The sequence below is a fragment of the Anopheles coluzzii genome, chromosome X, assembly GCF_943734685.1.
Source record: "Anopheles coluzzii chromosome X, AcolN3, whole genome shotgun sequence".
Taxonomy (NCBI): Eukaryota; Metazoa; Arthropoda; class Insecta; order Diptera; family Culicidae; genus Anopheles; species Anopheles coluzzii.
In genome coordinates, this window is record NC_064669.1 from 27,065,778 (window position 1) to 27,090,477 (window position 24,700).

At 51.9% G+C, this 24,700-nt stretch overlaps 1 protein-coding gene across 1 annotated transcript; it reads right to left on the bottom strand.

Moving 5' to 3' along the window:
• Window positions 1-5,141: 5,141 nt before the first annotated feature.
• LOC125906839 (putative uncharacterized protein DDB_G0271606) lies at window positions 5,142-19,451 on the bottom strand. The gene is made up of 3 exons (XM_049607483.1): window positions 19,092-19,451; window positions 5,248-7,509; window positions 5,142-5,165 (listed from the first exon to the last, which is right to left on the bottom strand). The coding sequence occupies exons 2-3, from the start codon at window positions 6,508-6,510 to the stop codon at window positions 5,142-5,144; spliced, it is 1,287 nt and encodes a 428-aa protein (XP_049463440.1). The 5' UTR covers window positions 6,511-7,509; window positions 19,092-19,451.
• Window positions 19,452-24,700: the final 5,249 nt, after the last annotated feature.

Below are 24,700 nucleotides of genomic sequence, written 5' to 3' on the forward strand. Positions count from 1 at the left end.
GGTATGCAACACACTCGACCTGCAACAATGGGTTACTCAAACTTGTACAAGTACAAGTGTTGTCTCTTACGAGACGTCTTGATATGCTCTCTAAAAAAGCGTACGCTAATGCAGGTACAAATTAATGTACGTCCCAGATAGTGACGATCTCTGGGAGGAAGAACCGTAAGGAACTCCCCACACATATCAAAACTACGGTTTGGGAGTGCATGTCGGCGCCGAGTGCAAGTTACCGCGTTCAAAGTTTGGTATGCAGCGCACTCGACCTCCAACATAACACTTCAACCTTGTTATTACTCATTCAAAAACCACGTTAATGATCCTTCCGCAGGTTCACCTACGGAAACCTTGTTACGACTTTTACTTCCTCTAAATCATCAAGTTCGGTCAACTTCGGCCGTGCCAACTGCAACTCACGAAGGAATCGCGGAAGGTGTGCCTCCAGAGACCTCACTAAATAATCCATCGGTAGTAGCGACGGGCGGTGTGTACAAAGGGCAGGGACGTAATTAGCGCTAGCTAATGACTAGCACTTACTAGAAATTCCAGGTTCATGGGGACCATTGCAGTCCCCAATTCCTACTAAATGAGCATTTGGGTGATTTCCCGTTCCTCTCGGAATGGGGGCGCCATAAGGCGAGAACACGCTGCTGCTCACATTGTAGCACGCGTGCAGCCCAGAACATCTAAGGGCATCACGGACCTGTTATCGCTCAATCTCATCTTGCTAAACACAAGTTGTCCCGCTAAGCAGGGCAAACTAAGTGACGGGCAGCCGTGAGGACACCCGCCACTCCTAACGTCAGGTGCGCCCGGAGGCACACTACTGACAGCGTTCTAGTTAGCTTAACTGAGTCGCGTTCGTTACCGGAATTAACCAGACAAATCATTCCACGAACTTAGAACGGCCATGCACCACTACCCTTAAGTTTGAGAAAGAACTATCAATCTGTCTTACCTCAATAAGTTCGGACCTGGTAAGTTTTCAAGTTTTGAGTCAAATTAAGCCGCAAGCTCCACTTCTTTTTTTTTAATGCTCAAGGATTTATTCAGTATAAGCTTAACTTGTCTTACATTTAATCCTTATCTCCCTCTCCTGGACCTTTTCCCTAGCAGGGCTTGGGACCGGGAGTATATTACGCACGTGGCATCGCCTTTATTGTTTCATGGACATTTCATTCCTTTTTCATTCGCATAACGGAATTGCTCCCCCAACGCATTTTTTCATGCCATTCCTTTCGCTTTCCTCTAAACCCCCTATCCCATAATCCTCCTTGTTTAACGGCCGGAGGTAGTCGCTTCCGTGATGGCTGCCAGGGCGTCTGCGGATAGCGCCTCACGCGCTCCCTGGTTAGATGGCATCCTACGTGATACTCGGCGTAACCGCTCCATCTCACGCCTTCTCATCCGCCGTCGGATGATATCAGCTTCCGAAGGGGCTGACCTGCTCCTCCGGCTTCTACCATGTGGGACTGGTGGTAGAGTCCCTTCCCTGGCGCGTTGACGGTAGAGACGTTGCAGATACAGTCTCCGTTCGTGCCGCGCTATTATCATTCTCGGAGAAGGAGGCAGTCCGCGTCCTCTAATGGGGATGGGTGGTGGCGCTTCTCCTGCTTCCTCCGCCCGCACCGCCGCCATCAGGATGGTTTCTTCGCGTTCCCGTTCGGCTGCTGCCATTGCGGATGTAAGGCGCACTTCCGCCCGTTTCTCCGCCCTCCAGCGACCTCTTCTGGTCCGTCTGGCTCGACCTCGGTTGGATCGAAAGAGTTCCGCCACCCCATCAACCGACACCTGCTCACCATCCGGCGGACCGGCGTCTACCGCTGCTGCTCTCGTCGGTAGTGCTGCAAGGTGGGCCTGGAGATTGAGCTGTAGCTCGTCCTCACGCCAAAGCTGTTGCAACACCTTCGTAATTCACGTGCAGCTTCCTGGATGTTGTTCCACCGCTCGGGGCTCTCCAGCAGCTTCATGCCGAGATTGTCCTCGCTCACTGGATCGCTGGTGCCGTATCCCATCAGCTCCACTCGGATCTCGTGGAAAACCTCGCACCGGAACAGCACATGCGCCACCGACTCAACCGACCCCGGGCACCGTGGGCATTCCGCCGATGGGGCAAAACCGCAGACATGGAGGTATTCCCGGAAGAATCCATGTCCGGTTAATACCTGCGAGAGGTGGAAATCCACTTCTCCATGTCGCCTACTCATCCACAAGTGCAAGTCCGGGATCATTCGGTGGGCCCAGACCGCGTACCGACTGGCCGTTGGAGCTGCGGCCGCCGCATCCCACGCTCGCTGCCACTCCTGGAGAGTCCCCTGCCGCTCCTCCAGCCGGATGTCCTTGCGGCTGGCGCCCGGGGCAGCTAGGAGCCTCCGATGGCATCTTGCGTCCTCCCGTACCAGCAGTCGGAACGGCACAAGGCCTGCCAGTGCGACTCCTGTCTCATATGCCACCGACACGAACGAGCTGGTGACACCGCGAGCCAGGGGCCTCTGCACCTGGGCCAGCTTCCTCTGGCACCACTGCAGATCCGTCGCCTCGGACCACACGGGGGCAGCATACCGGATGATCGACTCCGCCACTGCCGCCAACAGCCGATGCTTGGCCGCCTGGGGCCCACTGTGGTTCCTCATTACTGCGGTGACCACACCTACTACGCGGAGGGCTTTAGCCATCGACAGCTCCACGTGCGGCTTCCACGACAGGTGGTCATGGATCTGGACCCCCAGATACCGGATCGACTGTTTGCTGTGTATGATGGTGTCCCCTACGCGGAACGGCACCTTCAGTTGACCTCTTCGCAGACTGGAGATCATTACTCCTTCCGTCTTCTCCGGAGCGAGCTGCAGGTGATGGTCCTCCATCCAAGCCGCAATCGCGTACACCGCCTGTTCAGCCACCAATGCCGCCTCCTGTGGTGTGCAACCCCGTGCCATGACCACTATGTCATCCGCATAGCCGATGACGCTAGCCCCTTCAGGGAGCTCGACCCGCAACACGCCGTCGTACATGATGTTCCACAGGGTCGGGCCCAGAATGGACCCCTGTGGAACACCTGCAGTCACTCGGCGTGTAACGGGCCCGTCTGCGGTGTCATAGACGAGCTCCCTGTTGGCAAAGTAGTCTCTAAGGATGTTGCGGAGCTGCCTCGGCACGCCTTTGTCCTCCAGCGCCGTAGCGATGCACTGCCAGCTGGCAGTGTTAAACGCATTACGCACATCCAGCGCCACAACTAGAAGGCAGCGTTTATCCCTGTTGTTTGTACGGCCAAATGACATCGCGTGACTGCCTGCATCCACCACCAGCTGAATCGCCTGCACTGTCGAACGGCCCCTCCTGAACCCGTACTGGTTTTCTGCCAACCTCGGTGATTCAGGATCCTCGATGACATCGTTTATTCGCGACAACAGCAACCGCTCGTACACTTTGCCCGGGTTGTTCAGCAGCAGAATCGGGCGGAAGGATGAAGCGAGCCCCGGTGGCTTGCCCGGCTTGGGGATCAGGGCCAGTTTCTGCTTCTTCCACTCATCCGGGAACCGCTCGTTGTCCAAGCATTCCTGGAACAACTTCTTGAAGATGTCCGTATGCTTCCGGATGGCGGCCGTCAAAGCGGCGTTTGGCACACCATCCAGTCCTGGAGCCTTCCTCGGGTTCAGCGAGCTCGCGATGTCCAGCAGCTCCTGTTCATTAACGTCCCGAACTGGTTCCTCCTCTCCCCTCTCCAGGACTTGGCCTGGTGACGCTGGCCAGTCTACCGGAGGATGCTGGGGGAACAGAGTGGAAACGATGCCCTCTAGCACCGATGAATCGCGCTCCCTCGCCGTCCAGCTTCCACTAAGGCGGCTAAGTACGTTGCGGTACCATTGTCCCGTCTCGTCTTCCGCGAGGCCCCGCAGTATTTCATCGAAATGCTCCTTCTTGCTGGTGGTGATGGATGAGTCCAGGGCGGTCCGCACCTGGAGAAGGTTGCTGGCTGCGGCGATCTGCTCTTCCTCGTCGATGGCAGCTTCAAGGCGTTCCTTAGCGAGGCGGCAGTTCTCACACAGGACCTCGATTGCTGGCGTACACCAATAAGCAGGTCGTCCCGAGTGACCTTGTGAAGGGAACACTCGCGCCATGGCTGCGTCACAAGCTTCCATCATGACTCTCTCCAAGCTTTCGGCACTTGTAACCTGCTCTGCGAACGAAGCTACGTCGAGCGCTACACCGAAAAGCTCGGCGTCGAAATGACGGGTACGCCATCTCGTGCCGCTTTCTCGCGTGGAAGGACCCTCCTGTCGACGACTATCTGCCGCTGGCCGCTGGAGCAGCTCCCCTACAGCAAACCGAATGTACACGTAGTTGCTGTACGAGTATATGCTAATAATCCTCCACCGATGCTCCGGAATGGTGTTGACTCCGGCGATGCTGCTGCTGGCGAAGGCAACGTCCATCACGCTCGGGCGAGCCACTCCGTTGCCCAGGAAGGTTGGGGCGGTGCCGGTGTTTAACACCTCCAGCCCCAAGCTGTCGACGAGCTGGACCACAGCCTCTCCCTTTGCATTGGTGCGGCAACTTCCCCAAGCGGTGTGCCACGCATTGAGATCCCCCGCAAAGACGACGCGCGGGTGACCTCTCGCCAACACATCGATGCGCTGCATTACCTCCTCGAACTCAGAGACGCCCGCTGAGGGCGACACGTAGCAACATATGAAGAGAACGTCATTGATCCGGGCAGCCGCGATCCCAGACTGCGTCACGGAGACCACTTGCTGAACCGGATACGTTTTGCTGCTGGCTATGATGGCCACCTTCCCGTCCCTGTCGGCTACCCAGTTCCCATTGTTCCTGGGGACACTGTGCAGCTCCACCATCAGACAGACGTCCGCCCGCTCCATCCGCATCGTGTTGAGCGCCAGGTCTTGCGCGCTCCTACTGCGATTGACGTAGATCTGTAGCGCCTCCATTTCAGTTCGAGGGTTGTCCACCGCAGGCTGTGGCACCAATACGGTGGGCGCCGCCACACAGCATGCACTTGATCTCATTGGTGCAACCCGACGCCTTGTGAGTTTGGTCACCACACCGTAAGCAACGCTTGGACTGATCCTCCCCCGTACACGTCGCGGCGATGTGTCCCCGCTCCAGACACCGGAAGCAGCGAGTCAGCTGACCCGATACTTTTCGGGCTTCATGTACCGAACAATACGTGTAGCCCAGCACCGATCGGCGATCCTTGACGAGTTCCGCTTCTGCTCGTGAGAGACGCACGTGAGCCCGCTTTGTCATGTCTCGGCGCTCCCAAAGGTTCACGGTGGCCACCAATGACTGCTTTCCAAGAGCGGTCATGAACGCCTTTTTGATCGCCTCCTCGTCGATCATGTTGTCGATTCCAGTCAGGACGACCTCAGCCATCTCTGTCCTGACGGTTACCGATCCACTCTCCCCGATGACCTCCTGGATGATGTCCTTCAGCTTCGCGCTATCGACGTCGTGGGACAAAGGCAGCAGGAGGTGGTCCTTCGGCGTTCTTCTGCCAACCCCAATTTGCCGCTGGAAATCGGCAAACCGCGGGTTGGTCCGGATCTTCACATACATGTCCTTGTAGGACACTCCTGGGGCGGGCACAACGACGATTTCGTCCGGGCGTTTTCGTCGCTGATGAATGTCCGTCCGCTGCTGCTGTTGCCCATTTTGCTGGTGCGGCCACTGCTGATGCTGCCGGTGTGCTGGCTGCCGCTGGGCTGACTGCTGGGGCAGATTCACTCCGTTCTGTTTATTCCCACGCCGGTTTCCGCGAACGACCTCCACCCACGTTCCTGCCTCGTCAAGTACCGCCGAGGATGCCGACTCCGCAACGCCTTGACGCTGAGCACGCACGCTCTGCTGCACCGTCGGCCATTGCTGCGCAGGTAGCCGCTGCTGCCGTTGTTGTTTCTGCTGCTGCTGACGCCACCTTTGGCGCTGTTGATCTTCCAGCTGTTGCCGCTGTTCTTGTCGTTGCTGGCTTTCCATCCTCCGAAGCAGCTCCTGCTCTCGCTGCAGTTCCTGCTGGCTCTCTAGCCGAGCTCCGCTGGTTCCACCAAGGGTTTGCGCTAGAAGAGCGTTGAAGAGCTCTTTCTCCTTGCGAAGCTCTTCGCGGTGTTCCGCTTCACGTACCCGAGCTTCTTCGCGCGCCTCTCTTACCTCCCTTTGCGCTTCCTTCAGTTGCTCGTTGGAGGCCTCCATTTGCAAGCGCAGCAACTGGATTTGCTCCTCCAACCGCTTGACAATGCTGACCGTCGTCTCATTGTCAGCTTTCGCATTCGCCAGCATCCGACGCACTTCTCCGGTGGAAACCGGTGTTGAAGTCGTCAGCTTCGTCGCCGTTCCCGCCGATTTCACTCCTCCCGTCGCCATGGTCCTCGCTGGCACTCCTGCCGTTGACAGTTCCTCGACGATAGTCCCGAGTTTTTTCTCGCTCACCAACTTCCTTATAACGACGGCAGGACGCTCATCGACCGATATAGTCCTTCCTCTCAGTTGCTTATCCATGGTGGCGGGTTGTTACCCCCCGCCACCACGCATTTCCCCGGCGCTGTGATGCTATGAGAAGCGCACACACAGCGACACGGAGCGCTACGCGCGGGCAACGGAGCGCCACGCGCGGCAACAGCCGAGAAAGTTCTAGATAATTCTAGAAAATTCTACTCGCGCTCGCGCACACACTCGCTTACACGAAGCACACGCGCGGGCAACGGAGCGCCCCGCACGTCAACAGCCGAGAATGTTCCACTCGCTTGCGCACACACTCACACACGTATACACACACGCGCGGGTAAAAGGAAGCCACGCACGGCAACAGCCGAGGAGGTTCCAGATAGTTCCAAAAAACTCGTTCTCGCGCACACACTCGCTTACACGAAGCACACGCGCGGGCAACAGAGCGCTACGCACGTCAACAGCCGAGAATGTTCCACTTGCTTGCGCACACACTCACACACGTATACACACACGCGCGGGCAAAAGGAAGCCACGCGCGGCAACAACCGAGAAAGTTCTAGATAGTTTCAAAAAGTTCACCCTCGCTTCCACTTCACATATACTCGCTCACTATTATTCGTAACACGAATAACCATCGCTCCCACTCTCTTGGTCTCACGAACACCTTCTCACAACACGGAGCACTGCGCAAACACGTCCGTTCGGGTCGAGCTCTCGATTGCGACTGCAAGCTCCACTTCTTGTGGTGCCCTTCCGTCAATTCCTTTAAGTTTCAACTTAACAACCATACTTCCCCAGGAACCCGATTTTGGTTTCCAGGAAGCTACTGATAGCACCGAAGGTAGGTAGCGTCTCCCAATTGCTAATTGGCATCGTTTACGGTTAGAACTAGGGCGGTATCTAATCGCCTTCGATCCTCTTACTTTCGTTCTTGATTAATGAAAGCATCCTTGGCAAACGCTTTCGCTTCTGTGGGTCCTACGACGGTCTACGAATTTCACCTCTCGCGCCGTAATACCAATGCCCCCGACTACTTCTGTTAATCATTACCTCTTGGTCTATTACAAACCAACGAAACCACTCAGACCGAGGTCATGTTCCATTATTCCATGCAAAATTATTCTCGGCCAACGCCGGCCCCGGAGGACCGGACGCTTTGAACTAGCCTGCTTTGAGCACTCTAATTTGTTCAAGGTAAACGAGAGTTCCCGGGCACCATGAAGCAGGGTCGAACAAGACCTTGACCGACGAGGTCGCGGTGACAAGTCCTGACCCGTCACGGAGTAGAACGCCCAGGTACACCATTGTGAGTCGCAGCCGCGAGCGCGTACACGGACGGTCCCAACCGAGAGGCCGGGCGCCCGCGACGGACGCGAGTATGGACGGGGTATCAACTTCGAACGTTTTAACCGCAACAACTTTAATATACGCTAGTGGAGCTGGAATTACCGCGGCTGCTGGCACCAGACTTGCCCTCCACTTGATCCTTGCAAAAGGATTTATGCTCAACTCATTCCAATTATGGACCATCGTTAGAGAGGTCCATATTGTTATTTCTCGTTACTACCTCCCCGTGCCGGGATTGGGTAATTTACGCGCCTGCTGCCTTCCTTAGATGTGGTAGCCATTTCTCAGGCTCCCTCTCAGGAATCGAACCCTGATTCCCCGTTACCCGTCGCAACCATGGTAGTCCTCTACACTACCATCAATAGTTGATAGGGCAGACATTTGAAAGATCTGTCGTCAGTCGCAAGCGACCGTACGATCGGCATCCTTATCCAGATTTCAACTCAAAGCGCCCGGAGGCGATTGGTTTAACTAATAAGTGCACCAGTTCCGCCGACCCGGAGGCCAAGAGTCCCGGCATAATGCATGTATTAACTCTGGCTTTTCCACAGTTATCCAAGTAACTGTTTGGATGAGGATCTTGTAAATTATAGCTGTTATGCTGAGCCTTATGCGGTTTCACTTTCTAGGAAGCTTGTACTTAGACATGCATGGCTTAACCTTTGAGACGAGCGTATATCACTGGTAGGATCAATCAGAATTCGAGTCAATTGCTTGAACACGAACTACACTCTTGATCACGCGAGGCGCAAGTCCCCCGTGACCACCGAGATTTGTTCTGTGACGCCGGAGCGTCGTTGGCGCCACTCGATAGACTGCACAAGCAGGCAACGTCGGATGCATTGCACACGGCTAGCGGATCTCTCTGCACTGCGTCGGGTGTTCCAACGTATGTCTGGAGACATTGCTAGGCCGGTACGGCACTCTGCGCACTCTTGCTTGGCCTCTTCGAGCGACGGGCCTCTAAGCAGGGTTGTATACCGGTACGACACATCGACTGGTACATTGCACGCACTAACGATCTCTCTGCACTGCATGGAACTCATTCATAACCACCGTCAAGGGAGACTTTGCTAGTACGCACGATACTCTGCGCATGTGTACATGTTTTACAACCCAGCCAACTTGAGCACCTAGGGGAAGTTGTGATGCCATCTGAACACCCACCGACTGATGCATTGAACGGCTAAAGTTGACCTTCAATCCGAACTGGCACTCTGCGGCGTGGAGGCAGTTGCGCGACCACTCCTATCCCAAACCAACAAAGCAAGGTGTATCCTACGTGCTCGGTACAAGCACACCACGACGGGACACATTGAACGGTTCAGCGATCTCTCTGCACTAGTGAAAGAACTCCAACGTGATACGGGAGAATTTGCTACAGCGGCTTCTCTGCACTTCTGGGCTACCACCATTGTGACGGGAGACATTGCTAGCGGTCACTCTGCACTAGTGGAAGAACTCCACCGTGATAAGGGAGACATTGCTAACGGTCACTCTGCACAGGTGCCAATACCACCTTGTGACGGGAAACATTGCGAGGAACCGATCGGCATCTCTGCGCGATTACTTGACGCACCCCCAACTTAGTCAACTGTTGAACTTTTTCGTAATCACGGCGGGACACATTGAACTAGCTCTAACGGATCTCTGCACGCATGGAACATGGTGGCGGGAATCATTGCTAGAACCGAACGGCGCCTCTGCGCGATGTACAAACACGCTCAACAGGAACCTCATATCGGCTGCCGAGCCGGAGCTCGAACAACTTGGACTTTCACCTCTAATTTATATCAACTCACCACTCCCCGAGGGATCCGCAGAATTGCTTCTGGGTCCCGTATCGTTATTTGCGATTCGTGTTTGCATTACACTACATTGAACTATTCCAACTTGTTTATCCGCATGGCGAACATTTGCTGCATTGAACATTTAAGTTCCACTTCGCTCTCCCCTACGTGGGTCTGAGCTTCGCTCTCAGGAAAAAAATATGCCACATTTGGTAGGGAAACCCCGTTTCATCACGCTATGTGCCCTGCATCATAAACCCCTATAAATTTATTCATTGGATTAGATGCAATGAACACCAGATCATGAACCACTACCCAAAATGGCTCACCGAGCTTCGCGTGAATTCTTCGAGTTTCCCTAAGAAGTTAGATTGGTCTTGCAGAGTTTAAAGACAACGAAGCTTAGTTTCAAGCAATGATTTAATATACGCGTATTAAAAACCCTTAACTGTTACAACTTTTATGCTTGAAACCATCGCAACGAAGTCTTTGGGTCCGTAGACCCGTGATGTACTGCTACAGGGAACGTTTTGAAAGGGTGGAAACTCAAAATCATAGGTTAAGATCATCGGCAGAACCCACCAGACACCTTTTTTGCTTCATAAGTTCGGACTATAGTCATACAGTATCGGACAGAAAGATAGGGCATTGGGTTTTTAACGCACCGTGCACCCGTTGGGCCAAGTTTATGAGTGGTTTGTATGTGTTTGTGTTTGTGTGTGTGTGTATGTGTGTGTATGTGTGTGTGTGTATGTGTGTGTGCATGTGTGTGTGTGTGTGTGGATGTATGTTTGAATGTGTATTGATGTGTGTGTTTGTTTCACAAGTAGGTCGTTTCGGATAGATTTGTAAGTAGCTTTTTTGTGTTTTGGGTTAGGTTTTTGGTGTGATAAGCAGGACCACCGCCCTCGCGATCAGTGTGTTTTCGATATATTAACAATGTTACGGTCTTCTTTCGCCGTGGTCTTCTGAGGACGTCCGGTTGACTTGCGCGTTTCGGTTGTCCAAGCGCGTTTCAGTTGTCTAAGCACGTTTCGGCTGTCCGAAGCGCGTTTGCCACAAAAGTGCGCGATCGTTCCATTACGAACTCGATCCTTTTGCGCTTAATGCCAGCAGCAGCCATTCGCTTTTACATATGGCGCTGATAATCGGTACAACGTTTACCTCGACCCATTGTTACTAACATTGCTTGCTTGGACCGTCAAGAACGCGCTGGTTAAAAACTTGGACACGGCTGATCCCGTGCTCTGCCTGCGTTCTACTTCTATACGCGATGAATAACATCGTTGTCGAGCAGCGAAAACATCGCATGGATAAAAACTATCAACGAGTACGCGAGTAAGCGTCTTCCCTTCAAAATCGAGAACAGAATACTGCCGCGCTCATGAAACAAAACGCCCATTGAAAAGAACAACTGCGCGCCAGCTCAATGCACGCACAAAGTTTACCATTCGCACACAACGTGCAACGCAGAGATGCACGAAGGCCTTTCAATGGCGTGCACTGGAGAAACACCTGTGAGAGAATGCCGAGTTCATTGCTATTGTGCGTGTGTCCATTTCGCACCGGTGTCGCATTCACATTCCTGAAACAGCAGACCTGCGTTTTCGTCCGAGGAACAAGGGCTGCTGTCGATGCAAACTTTAGTTTTTATCCAAGTGTAAACGCACAATGTTTCACATGATATCACACATAATAAGAATAATTTCAACGCAATATGACATCATGGCAAGCTATGTTTTTCAGACACAAACCCGCGCACTTGCAAATACATATTAAAAAGCACACTCACTTTCTACTACTACACACACACACATGCACACACACACACACACACACACAAACACACACACACACACACACACACACACACACACACACACACACACACACACACACTCACTCACACACATACACACACACATACACACATACACACACACAAACACGAGTAACGTGGCAAAACAAGTGCACGGTGCATTGAAAAAAAAGGGTCCTATCTTAATGTCCGATACTGTACCCCCAAAAAAGTTGTCGTTTGACGTTCTGGTTTCACTTTTTATCATCTTAACTGAGTTTTTTACACGTTTTTAGTGATTTTGGCGATAAAAAATTTTCGACTACTCGAGCTCTCTGGCCCGTTCGGTGCACATTTTTGAAAAAAGCTAGGGAGCTGCCCCTAGGTTCGGGGTGTCACAAAATGTTGAAAAGTGGTCAAAAAACCACTATCCAGCATCGGATGTAAAATCATTAGACGAACTTAAATTTGTTCTACATCCCCCCAGTCCGACGCCTAGTATTCGAGATATAGCCATTTGTAGGTCTGACCGAGCAATTTTGTATTGAAATGTATGGTGGACATGTTATTCATTAAACAACATTGACTTGCATCGTGCCCAACTTCATCGGCACAGCTACTATCGACTATTTTTAGTTGAAATGGATTGAGTTTGACCATTTTAAGCCCATTTCCTATGCCGTGCACCAACATTGTGTACCGATCAGGGAAAGTACACTACGTACGCGTTCATGGATGTCCATGTTGGTACAAGTTGCCGGTCGGGATAGCCGTTCAGAAAAACTGTGCACCGATCAGGGAACGTACAAGACGGAGGACGCAGCCCGAGCGTACGCGTTCATAGATGTCCATGTTGGTACACTTGCACCAAAATTGTGTACCAATCAGGGAAAGTACAACACGGAGGGCGCAGCCCGGGCGTACGCGATCATGGATGTCCATGTTGATACAATCTACGTGTACGTACCTAGTTTTTGTAGGAAAAGTTGCAATTAAGTGCTTGTATGCTTAAAATGCTTATCTTAACCAGTCACCTTTTGGCCTGCCCTTTTATAACAGAAACCTAGAAAGATACTCGCGATTTTTGTGTTTTTCCATTCGCCCGGGACGACGAAATGAGCTCTGTGCACATCGTGCAGAAAACTGTTTTCTCCACGTATGTGTTGGTCCATCCACTCATATAATCACCCACATTTGTGTTCAACACGGACGACGCAGCCCGAGCGAGCGCGTTAATGTTTATGTTTGTACACACTGCTTGTACGATTCTAGGATTTGGTAATTGCGTCACAGTGCCCGATCGTCGCGGACACCATTCTTGGACAGAAGTCCTAGTACGTAGGCTTGGATATGTTTACCATACAAGGTTTACTAGGAAAACCTGGGAAGGACGCTTGCCCTCCCGTCGCGGACACCATTCTTGGAAAGAAGTCCTAGTACGTAACGTTCTTTATTGTACTTGATCAGTTTGTATTGCATTCGCTTTTTTCCATCGACTTTTGCTACTGCTCACTAAGGGGTGTTCGTTTGCGATGTGTACGATAAGCAAATGTCTATCCTAACAAGCAGTTAATCAACACTTTTCACCCAAGTCATAGGAACATAGAGTACTTTCCCTAATCGGTACACAATTTTGGTGCACCTCTAACCTCGCCGGCACTTTATCGTTACGTTTTGTGCACAACCTAGGGACGTGGTGTAAGTTTCATCATTTTTATGTTTGATTCGGTTTATTATGATTGAAACATACGCTACGTCCCAGGAATTTGAACTCGACTACTTTCTCCATGTGGCGCCAAAAGCTGCTGGGCAACGCCTAGCTAATGCCTCATTTGTACTTCAATTTTCATTATCAGGTTTGAAAAATACGTTAAGTCCCAGAAATCTGAACTCGAATACTTTTGCCACGTGGCGCCAAAAGCTACTGAGAAACGCCTAGCCTTTGACCAATTTATAATTTAGTTTTCGTTATTATTGTTGAACAATACGCTAAGTCCCAGAAATCTGAACTCGAATACTTTTTACATGTGCCGCCAAAAGCTACTGAGCAACGCCTAGGTTGATACATTTTTGGTACATGGAGTGTATGCATGCAGGCGTACTGCCGTGCTGGACCGGAAAATCGCATTTGCTACTAGAACGTAGAGTAATTCCCCTAGATAGGTGCTTTTGCATGCCTCTGATCGACGACCATGCAACGTGCGACACGCGTAGCTAGGCTTCCCCATACAAATTTCCTAGGATAGCACCAAATTGCACACTTTCAGGGGTATATTTTGGTACCGTGTACCGTGCATGGTACAAGTATCAGTAGCTCGTGCAATTTATTTTGCATCGTGTTGCGGTTGCTGGTACGTCGGGATAGGAGTGTTTCGAGACTTTTGCCAAGCGTTGGTGCCATTTGGTGGATTATTAATGTTATAGCCACACTAAACGTGTCACATAATGCCAATAAGAAAAAGCCGAATGCTAGGGACTTCCAGTCAAAATGTTTGCCATCAGCGCTTTCCTGTCGAGCTCAGGATCTGGGACTTTTTTTTCACGATCCAATCCAACGACCAGATCGTGAATAAACAATACATACAACAGTGCATCCCTTTAAAGTAGGAAAAAGCCGAATTCTAGGGAGCTCCAGTCCAAAAGGTTGTCATCAGCGCTTTCCTCTCGAGTTCAGGATTTGGGACTTTTTTCGCAATCCAGCCAAAAGACCAGATCGTGAAATAAACAATTAATATAACTGTACTAGTACATCCAGTACATCAACTGAAGCAAGTGCACCATACATGACCCGTACGCCAATCATCCATGCACATGACACGTCAACTAAGTCAACACATGATACAACTTGGACAACTGACGGGTAAGTAGGTCATCTCGTACACGACGACACATCGACCAAACCAGGTCAACACGTCACATGCACAATACATCCTACTACCAAGGCCGACCACTTCGACACACGACGTGTTAACCGAACATGGTCAACGACACCATCATGTGCAAGGCAACCGGCCCAAACGGATCAACTTATACAACTTGTAACGAGCATGTGTGTAAGCTTACTGGTTTGGTCGGCACGTTCCTAGCATCAAGACATTCAAGTCAAGGAGGAGAAACGTCGACAAGCTCATTAGTGTTTAGTGTCCTTCTCCAACCTATGTCAAGTCACTCGGCTGACAAGGAAAAAGCATGACACATGTCAACTAATGTAAAGGAACAGTCTCCACACCAAGTCAAGTCACTCGTCTGACAAGGAAGGAGCCCGCACCAAGCTTCACCAGTATTCACCAAGTCCATTATCTGTGAAGACGGTCGAGCACAACACAAACCGTACAAGGTGAACAAAAGCTTACTACGAGTGTACTTATATGACTCACTGGTGTGGTCCGCACGGTCCTCACATCGAAACAATCAAGTCACGAAGGAGGCTTGCCGACAAGCTCATCAGTGTTTAAAAACCTTCTCCAAAGCAACAGACTTTTCACAAAATCTTCAACTTCAGAGGCAATTTTTGATATGTTCCCTTGCTCTGAGCTTTAATTGTGTTCCAAAAACTTGCTTCGCTATTTTTAATTTCCTTTCCAACGGTGCAAAAACTACGTCTCTAGCTCTTCTGGTTCAAAAGTTATGGCCGTTTAAAGTTAGACGTTTTTTTCTTCAAAACTGCTTTTTTATAAATTTCGATGTTGTTCCAGGGTGATCCCAAGTACTTCAGACGTAGTTTCTATGTCATTGGAACACGTTCTATGAAGGCCCCAAGTACTACCCCCCTTACTTCAGAGGCCATTTACTATCTCTTGCAATGCTCTGATCTTAAATCCAAGAGTATTTGTATTGCTCAACTTTTAATTTCCTTTCCAACGGTGCAAAAATTATGTCTCTAGCTCTTCTGGTTCAAAAGTTATGGCCGTTTAAAGTTAGACGTTTTTTTTTCTTCCAAACTGCTTTTTATAAATTTCGATGTTGTTCCATGGTGATCCCAAGTACTTCATAGACCCTTTTTAGCAGTTTTGATAATGTTCCATGGTGGTCCCAAGTACTTCAGACGTAGTTTCTATGTCATTGGAACACGTTCTATGAAGGCCCCAAGTACTTTGGGAACCCCTTACTTCAGAGGCCATTTACTATCTCTTGCAATGCTCTGATCTTAAATCCAAGAGTATTTGTATTGCTCAACTTTTAATTTCCTTTCCAACGGTGCAAAAACTACGTCTCTAGCTCTTCTGGTTCAAAAGTTATGGCCGTTTAAAGTTAGACGTTTTTTTTCTTCAAGACTGCTTTCTCACCCGTCCCTATGGGCGTGCTTGAAATTTTGACGAAAATGCAAGGTCAGACCTAGGGCTGGCACTATCTCGAGTACGTAACGTCGAAGACAGGGGTCGTGGAACAATTTTAAGTTCGTCTAATGATGCTATATCCGAAATTGGATAGTGGTTTTTTGACCACTTTTCAACATTTTGTGACACCCCGAACCTAGGGGCAGCTTCATATGTTTTTTCAAAAATGTGCATCGAACGGGCCAGAGAGCTCGAGTAGTCGAAAAATTTTTTTTTGCTAAAACCCCTCAAAACGTGTAGAAAACTCATTTTAGATGATAAAAAGTGAAACCAGAACGTCAAACGACAACTTTGTTGGGGGTACCCTTTTTACTCTACGGGCCCCTAGCTTAGGCGCGCCAACAGCTTCTGGGATTATTATCATTTACATTAAGTTTCAACCTCTATTTAGTCGTAGGAGCATGGTTTGAGGTGTCCGTGGGTCATAAAGGCCCCGTTTGGGTCATACGTCCCCTCCTCGGTGAAAATCGTCGTATGACCATAGTCCGAACTTATGAAGCAAAAGTGGTGTCTGGTGGGTTCTGCCGATGATCCTAACTTATGATCTCGAATTGATAAGCGTATATTTAAGCAAATTTAGGCCTTATAGTACAAGGCCTCGGCCCAGGGTGGGGTCAACCTTGGGACAAAATCTCGAAAATTACAGAAACCCCAGAATCGCTTAAGGTGGTCAGTATCAAATTGAATTTTGGGTCTTCGGACTCTTAAAGAGACAGGAGCTGGCATTTTTGCTGTTATCTTACGCTGAGCACGGCAGCGTACGAGGTCTACTGACCCAGAAAGGACTACCCTCCCTTTCAAAACGTTCCCTGTAGCAGTACATCACGGGTCTACGGACCCAAAGACTTCGTCGCGATGGTTTCAAGCATAAAAGTTGTAATAGTTAAGGGTTTTTAATACGCGTATACTAAATCATTGCTTGAAACTAAGCTTCGTTGTCTTTAAACTCTGCAAGACCAATCTAACTTCTTAGGGAAACTCGAAGGATTCACGCTAAGCTCGATGAGCTATTTTGTGTAGTGGTGCATGATCTGGTGTTCCTTGCATCTAATCCATTGAAAAAATTTATAAGGGTAGATGGTGCAGGGCACATAGCGTGATGAAACGGGGTTTCCCTACCAAATGTGGCATATTTTTTTCCTGAGAGCGAAGCTCAGACCCACGTAGGGGAGAGCGAAGTGGAACTTAAATGTTCAATGCAGCAAATGTTCGCCATGCGGATAAACAAGTTGGAATAGTTCAATGTAGTGTAATGCAAACACGAATCGCAAATAACGATACGGGACCCAGAAGCAATTCTGCGGATCCCTCGGGGAGTGGTGAGTTGATATAAATTAGAGGTGAAAGTCCAAGTTGTTCGAGCTCCGGCTCGGCAGCCGATATGAGGTTCCTGTTGAGCGTGTTTGTACATCGCGCAGAGGCGCCGTTCGGTTCTAGCAATGATTCCCGCCACCATGTTCCATGCGTGCAGAGATCCGTTAGAGCTAGTTCAATGTGTCCCGCCGTGATTACGAAAAAGTTCAACAGTTGACTAAGTTGGGGGTGCGTCAAGTAATCGCGCAGAGATGCCGATCGGTTCCTCGCAATGTTTCCCGTCACAAGGTGGTATTGGCACCTGTGCAGAGTGACCGTTAGCAATGTCTCCCTTATCACGGTGGAGTTCTTCCACTAGTGCAGAGTGACCGCTAGCAATGTCTCCCGTCACAATGGTGGTAGCCCAGAAGTGCAGAGAAGCCGCTGTAGCAAATTCTCCCGTATCACGTTGGAGTTCTTTCACTAGTGCAGAGAGATCGCTGAACCGTTCAATGTGTCCCGTCGTGGTGTGCTTGTACCGAGCACGTAGGATACACCTTGCTTTGTTGGTTTGGGATAGGAGTGGTCGCGCAACTGCCTCCACGCCGCAGAGTGCCAGTTCGGATTGAAGATCAACTTTAGCCGTTCAATGCATCAGTCGGTGGGTGTTCAGATGGCATCACAACTTCCCCTAGGTGCTCAAGTTGGCTGGGTTGTAAAACATGTACACATGCGCAGAGTATCGTGCGTACTACCAAAGTCTCCCGTCACGGTGGTTATGAATGAGTTCCATGCAGTGTAGAGAGATCGTTAGTGCGTGCGTCGTACCGGTATACAACCCTGCTTAGAGGCCCGTCGCTCGAAGAGGCCAAGCAAGAGTGCGCAGAGTGCCGTACCGGCCTAGCAATGTCTCAAGACAGACGTTGGGACACCCGACGCAGTGCAGAGAGATGCGCTAGCCGTGTGCAATGCATCCGACGTTGCCTGCTTGTGCAGTCTATCGAGTGGCGCCAACGACGCTCCGGCGTCACAGAACAAATCTCGGTGGTCACGGGGGACTTGCGCCTCGCGTGATCAAGAGTGTAGTTCGTGTTCAAGCAATTGACTCGAATTCTGATTGATCCTACCAGTGATATACGCTCGTCTCAAAGGTTAAGCCATGCATGTCTAAGTACAAGCTTCCTAGAAAGTGAAACCGCATAAGGCTCAGCATAACAGCTATAATTTACAAGATCCTCATCCAAACAGTTACTTGGATAACTGTGGAAAAGCCAGAGTTAATACATGCATTATGCCGGGACTCTTGGCCTCCGGGTCGGCGGAACTGGTGCACTTATTAGTTAAACCAATCGCCTCCGGGCGCTTTGAGTTGAAATCTGGATAAGGATGCCGATCGTACGGTCGCTTGCGACTGACGACAGATCTTTCAAATGTCTGCCCTATCAACTATTGATGGTAGTGTAGAGGACTACCATGGTTGCGACGGGTAACGGGGAATCAGGGTTCGATTCCTGAGAGGGAGCCTGAGAAATGGCTACCACATCTAAGGAAGGCAGCAGGCGCGTAAATTACCCAATCCCGGCACGGGGAGGTAGTAACGAGAAATAACAATATGGACCTCTCTAACGATGGTCCATAATTGGAATGAGTTGAGCATAAATCCTTTTGCAAGGATCAAGTGGAGGGCAAGTCTGGTGCCAGCAGCCGCGGTAATTCCAGCTCCACTAGCGTATATTAAAGTTGTTGCGGTTAAAACGTTCGAAGTTGATACCCCGTCCATACTCGCGTCCGTCGCGGGCGCCCGGCCTCTCGGTTGGGACCGTCCGTGTACGCGCTCGCGGCTGCGACTCACAATGGTGTACCTGGGCGTTCTACTCCGTGACGGGTCAGGACTTGTCACCGCGACCTCGTCGGTCAAGGTCTTGTTCGACCCTGCTTCATGGTGCCCGGGAACTCTCGTTTACCTTGAACAAATTAGAGTGCTCAAAGCAGGCTAGTTCAAAGCGTCCGGTCCTCCGGGGCCGGCGTTGGCCGAGAATAATTTTGCATGGAATAATGGAACATGACCTCGGTCTGAGTGGTTTCGTTGGTTTGTAATAGACCAAGAGGTAATGATTAACAGAAGTAGTCGGGGGCATTGGTATTACGGCGCGAGAGGTGAAATTCGTAGACCGTCGTAGGACCCACAGAAGCGAAAGCGTTTGCCAAGGATGCTTTCATTAATCAAGAACGAAAGTTAGAGGATCGAAGGCGATTAGATACCGCCCTAGTTCTAACCGTAAACGATGCCAATTAGCAATTGGGAGACGCTACCTACCTTCGGTGCTCTCAGTAGCTTCCGGGAAACCAAAATCGGGTTCCGGGGGAAGTATGGTTGCAAAGTTGAAACGTAAAGGAATTGACGGAAGGGCACCACAAGAAGTGGAGGTTGCAGTGGCGTGTGACACTTCAAAGCGAGCAGACGTGCCTCCACGTAGCTCCGGGTGAAAGTTAAAAAAGTGCATGTAGAATGCAATAAAACCTAACAAATTGTGTATATTCTTGTAGATGAGTGCAAAGCGAAACTGTGTGTGTGAAAGTCAGTTCAAAATAAGTGGAAATAGACGATAAAAAAGTGATTTAATAATTCCGTGACGTCACACCATACGTTTGTATGGGGAAAACTTTGTGCTCTAAAAACACAGGTGTACTTTATATATTTCGGAAATTAAAAGTGATAAGGTGATAGATCTCGCCGAGATCTGTACAGTGACGGTTTACCCGTGAAGAAATATCAAGCGGAAAGTGTTTTAAAGTGCATAGAAAAGTTTTTTAATTTGGAATTTATGGCGTGGGTAAAATAGCGACGGCCCGTGAAAATTTCTAATTTTCGGGTTGAGCCAGTTTGTTTAAAGTGACAAGTCTTGACAACCGCCTGACACCGTTCGGCGCCGCCATTTTCGCCGTCGTCGAAATGTCAGATCGATACTGTGAAACATTTCAAGAACTAGTTCAAAAGGTCCGTTGAAAGTGCAGTGGAAGAAGAGAATGTTCGTGAAATTTTTTAAGATTTTTTCAAAAAAGGCGTTGAGAGTGAAGTCGTGGTGAAGTGTTCGAAATATTTCCGACCGTTTATTTCAAAACCGGCCGTTGGTGAACCTTTCGGGGCCGGTTTTAAAATTAACGGCCAAGTGAGTGAAAAGTTACACGGCGAAGCGGAAGACGGCCGTTTAGAGTGTAGTGTGTGGATTCAAAAGTGCATGTACACACGTTTTTGCTAGTTTATGGTGTATTATTGAAGTGTTGAAGTGTCGGGCACACGTGCTCAGAAAAATTTGAAACGGCGGTTATCGGAGGAAATACAGCGGCACACAACAGCGAAGTTTTGCAACGGCACGTTCGAGCTGTAGCGGTGGGACAGAGGTTTCGTTCCTCGCTTAGCGAAGACACGAACCAGCCAACGTGTCACCACCTATGTCGAAAAAGATAACGGGTCACGCCATCTGTTGGCAATAAGATCAGCCAAGACCAAAACCATCGACGGGGTTGCGTGGTGCCATCTATCTTCGGCTAGGAGAAGAAAAAATCGCTGCCATCTGCAATTGGATAATGCAAGCTGGAAGCCCAAGCCAGGGCGACCGGCCTTAAAATAAAAGCTCGCTCAGCGAAATTAATGGTTGCGAAACATTAATAAGCATGGATCGCAATTTAAGACCGTGGCTGACGTCTGTGGACGGTAGCTTGGGGGCAGTCCCGAAAAAGACTGCAACGTCGTCCAAGATCGACACTGGACGTACGTCCCTGGCTACACGGACAAACGAGGAAAGCGAGATTCGTCTGCACCTTATGTTGCAAGCGGAGAAGGCCGAAAAGGCCGAACTGCTAAAGACGGTGGCAAGTCTCCAGGCCACAGTGGAGGGCCTGCAAAAGCAGTTGGCGGACGCTCTGCAGGCCAGGTTATCCGCTGAAGCGGAAGCAAAAAAAGAGCGCGATGCCATGCTGGCTGAGATCCGGGACCTGGGGCAGCAACTGCGCCGGGAGCTCTCCTGGCAACGCGGCCTGCAGCAACAGCAGCAACCGCAACCTGGCCCATCTATGATGGCGGCGGTATCTTTGCGGGCCCCCCAGGAGTCGAGGGGAGAAAACAACCGGCAGTTGGAGCAGCCTAGCTTCGCCGATGTTGTTCGCCGCAAATACCGCGGTATGCCTTAGGGGAAGCCCCGGCAGCCCCCCAGCAGCAGCATCAGCAGCAGCAGCGACAACATCAGCAGCAGCAGCAGCAGCAGCAGCAGCAGCAGCAGCAGCAGCGGCAGCAGCAGCAGCGACAGCCACAGCGACAGTCGGTCGCAGGCTCGCAGCAGCAACAACATCAGCAGCAGCGACAGACACAACGACAGGCCTGTCGCTCGCACGCAACAGCAGCAACAGCGTGGGCAGCAGCAACAGCACCAGCAGCAACAACACCAGCAGCGGTCAAATGCTACACAGGCGCAGCGCCGAGAACAGCTGCGGCATGAACAACCACGTCCAGCGCGCCAACGGCCGGACCAAATCATCTTTGAGCCAGCAGAGGGAATATCCTACAAGGCGCTTTTCGAAAAAATACGCCTGAACCCGCGCCTACAGGAGAAGAACAAGGGAGTCCACCAGGGCTACCGTTCGACCCGTGACTTCCTCCGTCTGGAGCTGAAGAGAGATGCAGACGCCGCTGCGCTACTGCAGCGCATCCAAGAAGAAGTTAGTGACTTGGCCACCGGCCGAATCGTGACAGAGATGGCCGAAGTCTTAATCACGGGCATAGACATGCTGGCTAAGAAGGAAGATGTGGAGCGTGGTCTGGTGCGTGCGTTAGAGCGTTCAGCGGTGGCGGCAACCATATCAATATGGGAACGTCTTGACGGGACGCAGCGAGCCCGTGTGCGGCTACCGCGGCGAGATGCGGACTTCCTAACCGAAAAACGCATCTTGGTTGGATATTCGGCGTGCCTGGTGCGCAGCGCCCCGAAACAGCAGCGAAGCGCGGTTCGCTGTTTCCGCTGCCTAGAACGAGGCCACACCACAGCAGACTGCGCTGGCGAGGATCGATCCAGCCTTTGCCTGCGCTGCGGAGCCGCGGATCATCGCGCAGCGTCTTGCTTTTCGGACCCGAAGTGTATTATCTGCGGCGGCCCACATCGCATCGCCGCCCCCATGTGCCAAGGACCGCCGCCACAATGTTGAACATCCTAAAGTTCAACGCAAATCATTGTGAGAACACGCAGGATCTTGCGTTACACGTGATGACCACCGAGGGTCTCGACGTTCTGCTCTTGCGCGGTACGCAATAGGGCTCGGACAACAACGGCAATTGGGTAACGGACGAGAGTAAGACGGTTGCCATCGTCGTCAACGGCAACCGGCTGCCGATACAGCGCATCAGGCACCGTCAGACCCTCGGTGTGGTAGCTGCCGACGTGGAAGGAACAACAATAGTGAGCTGCTACGTGTCGCCGCAGACAGAAGTCCCGGAGTTCCGGAGCATTATGGAGAAGATTGACCTGATCGTCCGCCCTGAGGACTTGCCCGAAGGGCTTGGAGCTTCTCCAGTTGGCGGACAACCTCGGGCTGGTGCTTCTGAACAAGGCGGACTGCCTACCTACGTTCAAGGGGAACCGAGTGGACACAACTCGGTTCCCGCCCAGCCGTCCGGACGTAACATTCGCCAGCAGTGCGATAAGCCGTCTCGACCCGCGCGAAGACAGCGCCCGAGGCTGGCGCGTGCCTGACGTGGCAACGATGAGTGATCACCGATACGTCCGGTACGAGGTTGGCGTGAGTCCACCAATAACGAGGGATCGGGCAGCACGGCGTGGACAGCGCCCGGCCCGTGTAAGCAACGCCGGTACGCGCTGGAAGACCAGTCAGTTTGACTCCCAGCTTTTCGGGAAAGCGCTGGCTATGACTGGGTTCACCCGTCAAGTTAACAGCGTTGAAAGCTTGGTCGAGTCGCTGACCAGCGTCTGCGACGAGACGATGTCGCGGGTCTTCCCAGTGCAGGACCACACAGGTCGGCCAGCTTACTGGTGGACTCCGGCGATCCAGGCAATGATAGACAACCACTCCAGAAAGGAGCAGATGGCGATGGGAACAATCCCGCCGGAAGAGCAGCTCCAAACGGAACTCTTAGCTGCCAGAGAGAGCCTTCGGAAGGCTATTCGTTTGAGTAAGAACGAGGCGGTCGACCGGTTCTTGCTGTCGATCAGGGAGGACGAAACCGGAAACTTTTTCCGGAAAGTCTTCCACTGGTTCCAGGCGGCCCGCTCAGCCCCGGAACGCGATCCAGCAGAACTGCGGCGAATTGTCGACGCCTTGTTCCCGGTTCATCCGCCGGTAGAGTGGCCTGATCTCCGAGTTGGCAACATGAGGCTACTCCGATCGATCGGCCTGACCGAGCTGGAACAGATAGCGGCCAGCATGCACCCGCGGAAGGCTCCTGGGCTTGATGGAGTGCCGAACGCCGCCCTCACGGTAGCTCTCAGGCAGCAACCGGAGCCCTTTCGTCGGGTGTTTCAGGAGTGCCTGGACACGTCCTGCTTTCCACAGCCGTGGAAAAAGCAGCGATTGGTGCTCCTGCCAAAGCCAGGCAAATCACCGGGCGAGCCGTCGTCCTTCCGCCCGATTTGCCTGCTCGATAATACGGGCAAGGCTTTGGAGCGGCTGCTGTTGAACCGGCTCAACGAATATATCGAGGATCCTGAGAGTCCGCAACTGTCTGAGCAGCAGTTCGGATTCCGGCGAGGGCGATCGACTCTGCAGGCCATACAGCAAGTCGTGGACGCGGGACGAAGGGCGAAGTCCTTTGGCAGGACGAACAACCGTGACCGGCGCTGCCTCATGGTTGTGGCCTTGGACGTCCGTAACGCGTTCAACACGGCTAGCTGGCAGAGCATCGCCGAGGCGCTCCAGGCGAAGGGAGTCCCCGTGCAGTTGTGCCGCATACTGCAGGACTACTTCGCCGACAGGGAGCTCACGTACGACACGGCGGAAGGGCCGGTTACCCGCCGAGTATCGGCAGGTGTTCCACAGGGGTCCATATTGGGCCCCACATTGTGGAACATTATGTACGACGGCGTGCTAGCCGTAGAGCTCCCTGAGGGCGCCTCCATCGTGGGATTCGCCGATGATCTCGCGATTCTGGCAGCGGGGACAACACCGGAGCACGCAGCAGCGATTGCGGAGGAAGCAGTGGCAGCAGTCAACAGCTGGATGGTGCAGCACCATCTCTCCCTTTTTCGCGCCGGAGAAGACGGAGCTGCTGATGGTGTCGAGCAAGCGCAGCGGATAAAGAAACATTCCGGTGAACATCTGTGGAGTGCAAGTGCGCTCGAAGCGGTCGATCCGCTACTTGGGGGTCATGCTACACGACCACCTGTCGTGGCGCCCACACGTTGAGATGGTCGCGGACAAGGCCCTCCGTGTGGTGCGAGCATTGCGTGGCGTCATGCGCAACCACAGCGGCCCCCAAGTGAGCAAGCGGAAGCTGCTCGCCGCAGTGGCCGCGTCCATTATCCGCTACGGCGCACCCGTCTGGGCGGAAGCCACGGACTTGCAGTGGTGCAGGCGGATATTGGATCGCGTGCAGCGCCCCCTGGCCCAGGGCATCACGAGCGCCTTCCACTCCACGAGCTGCGAGGTAGCGGTGGTTTTAGCCGGAGAAC